General features: G+C 54.1%; 1 protein-coding gene across 1 annotated transcript; it reads right to left on the reverse strand.

The window, feature by feature from the left end:
• Positions 1-46: 46 nt before the first annotated feature.
• Positions 47-439, reverse strand: N657DRAFT_556899 (uncharacterized protein; the record flags this gene model as incomplete). The annotated part of the gene is made up of 1 exon (XM_062787950.1): positions 47-439. A coding segment is annotated over one exon (393 nt), but the record flags the coding sequence as incomplete, so codon positions are not given.
• Positions 440-2,449: the final 2,010 nt, after the last annotated feature.

A 2,449-nucleotide genomic window follows, 5' to 3' on the forward strand; every position in this document is an offset into this window, starting at 1 on the left:
AGAGCTGCTGAATCGCGTCTTGCTGTTTGTAGACCACGTCGCGGGCTTGTTTCAACTCTTCACAGAGCTGCTGAATCGCGTCTTGTTGTTTGCTGACCACGTCGCGCAGTTCGCAGATTGTGTTCCGTTGTTCGGCAATTATCCCGCGCGTCTCGTTTTGTTGTTCGTTGATTGCTTCTAGGAGTGTTTGGAGCGCTGTTTTCCCCGCTTCCGCCTGGCCGTTGGCTCCGCTCCCGCTTCCCAGTACGCGTGTTCCTCTCGATGCGGTGCTTCGTGTAGCATTGATTGCGGTTCTTCTCGACGTAATGGCCGCATCCTCCAGCGATTGCATCGCTTCACGGACTTTCGCACTCGGTTTTAGGGCGCGGCTCGATCGTTTCGGTGACGGTGGGCGGTCGGCCACCTCGATCACTGCCTCAGGTTGCGCCGCCGCCGCCATCTCGCGCTCCCTTGGCAGGGCGGCTCACCTTCCGAAAAAACCGATTTTCTGTTGGATTGAGCTGACAAGTACCGCGGTCAAAAAGGGCAGATAAAAAGAAGTTCCTCTCCCTCTCGAGCCTGATCCCGACAGCGATGGTATGTCTGGGAAACACGGTATCTGGCTCACGCGGTTACAAGGGGACAAGGCTGATGGCTCTTTCTGGTGTTGTGAGCTGTGTTCCAACTTCTTCAACTCCCAGGCTACAAGCGCTGCTGCTCAACACCTGAAGAAGTCCCATAGGATTACCGAAACAGCTGGTGATGCCGAAGAGATCAACAGCAGTGTTGAGGTCCAAGCAAACGCGTACGATTGGCTGCTGGGTTACGGTCTGTTGCTACAGCGAGTCACGCACTTCGAGTTCCTATATTGAAGAGCACCTCAGAGACGTTTAGGGAGACGATGCTCAACTGGATCGTCGATTCTACCCTATCTTTTTCAGTCGTCCAGAACTCTCATTTCCGGAGTCTGTTGATGCAGTTAAACGCCTAGAAGGTTGCTTCCTTATTACCAGAGTCTGGGTCGACAGTGAGGAAGTGGGTAGACGACCTATTCGCCCAACAATTCGCCTTGCTCAAGCGATCTTTAGCATCAGCTCCGGCCTTCAAGAAACACCTCTCTTTCGACCTATGGACATCATCCAACTCCATCGCCCTATTGGCGGTAGTTGGGCACTACCTTGACGGCAATCAATCAATTATTCAGAAAGGCCTCAATTCAATCCAATTATGAGGCTTGGATTGGATTGATTGGATTGTTGGGAGCGCTGCTTCCTTGCCGATGACGCGAACATCAGGCAAGCAGCAAAGTACCTGCAAACCGACAGTGGCACTATGGGCGGCAAAATTCCCCCGCTTATCCGACCAGACGGCTCCGTCACGGAAGGCAAAGCAGAGCAGGCTCAAGCGCTACTAGCTACCTTTTTTCCACCACTGCCAGCCAGAATTGAAGACGAGGGACAACGCCCTTACCGGGCACCAGTAGACATGCCGGATCTAACGATGGAAGAGGTGGAACAAAGGGTCATGTCCGCTAAACCATGGAAGGCACCTGGGGAGGACGGCCTGCCAGCAATGGTATGGAGACAGCTTTGGCCAGTTGTCAAAGACAGAGTGCTCCTCCTATTTCAGACCTCACTTCGAGATGGCGACATCCCTAATCAGTGGAGGAATGCCAAGATCATTCCACTGAAGAAGCCCGAGAAGAGCGACTACACTCTAGCCAAGTGACAATGGACTGCGAACTCCGCTACAAGAAGCACATTGACAAGACGGCAACCAAGAGTCTCACAGCCGTTTTGGCCCTGAGGAGGCTGAAGATGCTTTCCCCGCGAACAGCAAGACAACTGTTTGTAGCGATGGTGGCTCCCGTCATGGACTACGCGGCCAGCGTCTGGATGCATGCGTGTGGAGAGAAGGCACTAAGCTGGCTGAACAGGGCACAGAAAATTGGTGCCCTAGCAATCACAGGAGCCTTTTGGACTGTGGCGACAGCGGTAGCAGAAGCCGAAGCGAGCATTCTCCCTATACGAGACCGACATGCCCTGGCCGCAGCCAGGCTATGGATCAACATCCACACTCTGCCTAGGACTCATCCCCTCGCGCTCAGGAAGATCTGGAAAACAGTGCGATTCGTCTCCCAGCTTCAAAAGATCGCCAGTATCGCGGAAGGTGTAAAAGTCGATCAAATGGAAACAATCCAAGAATACGCCATCGCTCCCTGGGCACCTCGCCTACAGCCGACGATCGAAGCTGACCGAGAGAAGGCGACCAAGATGGCCAACGGAGCCATGGGCATCGTGATTGCACAAGCGCATCCGTGAAGAGAGGCATTGTCGGTGTTGGTGGCATCGCACGAGACACCCTCTTCAACAGGACCAGCGAGCCCGTGACAAGGTTAGCTGTAACCCTTGGCACGAGGGAGGAACAGAACCCATACACAGCAGAACTAGCAGCCATCGCAATGGCCTTG

The sequence above is a fragment of the Parathielavia appendiculata genome, assembly GCF_033297405.1.
Source record: "Parathielavia appendiculata strain CBS 731.68 unplaced genomic scaffold N657scaffold_23, whole genome shotgun sequence".
NCBI lineage: Eukaryota > Fungi > Ascomycota > Sordariomycetes > Sordariales > Chaetomiaceae > Parathielavia > Parathielavia appendiculata.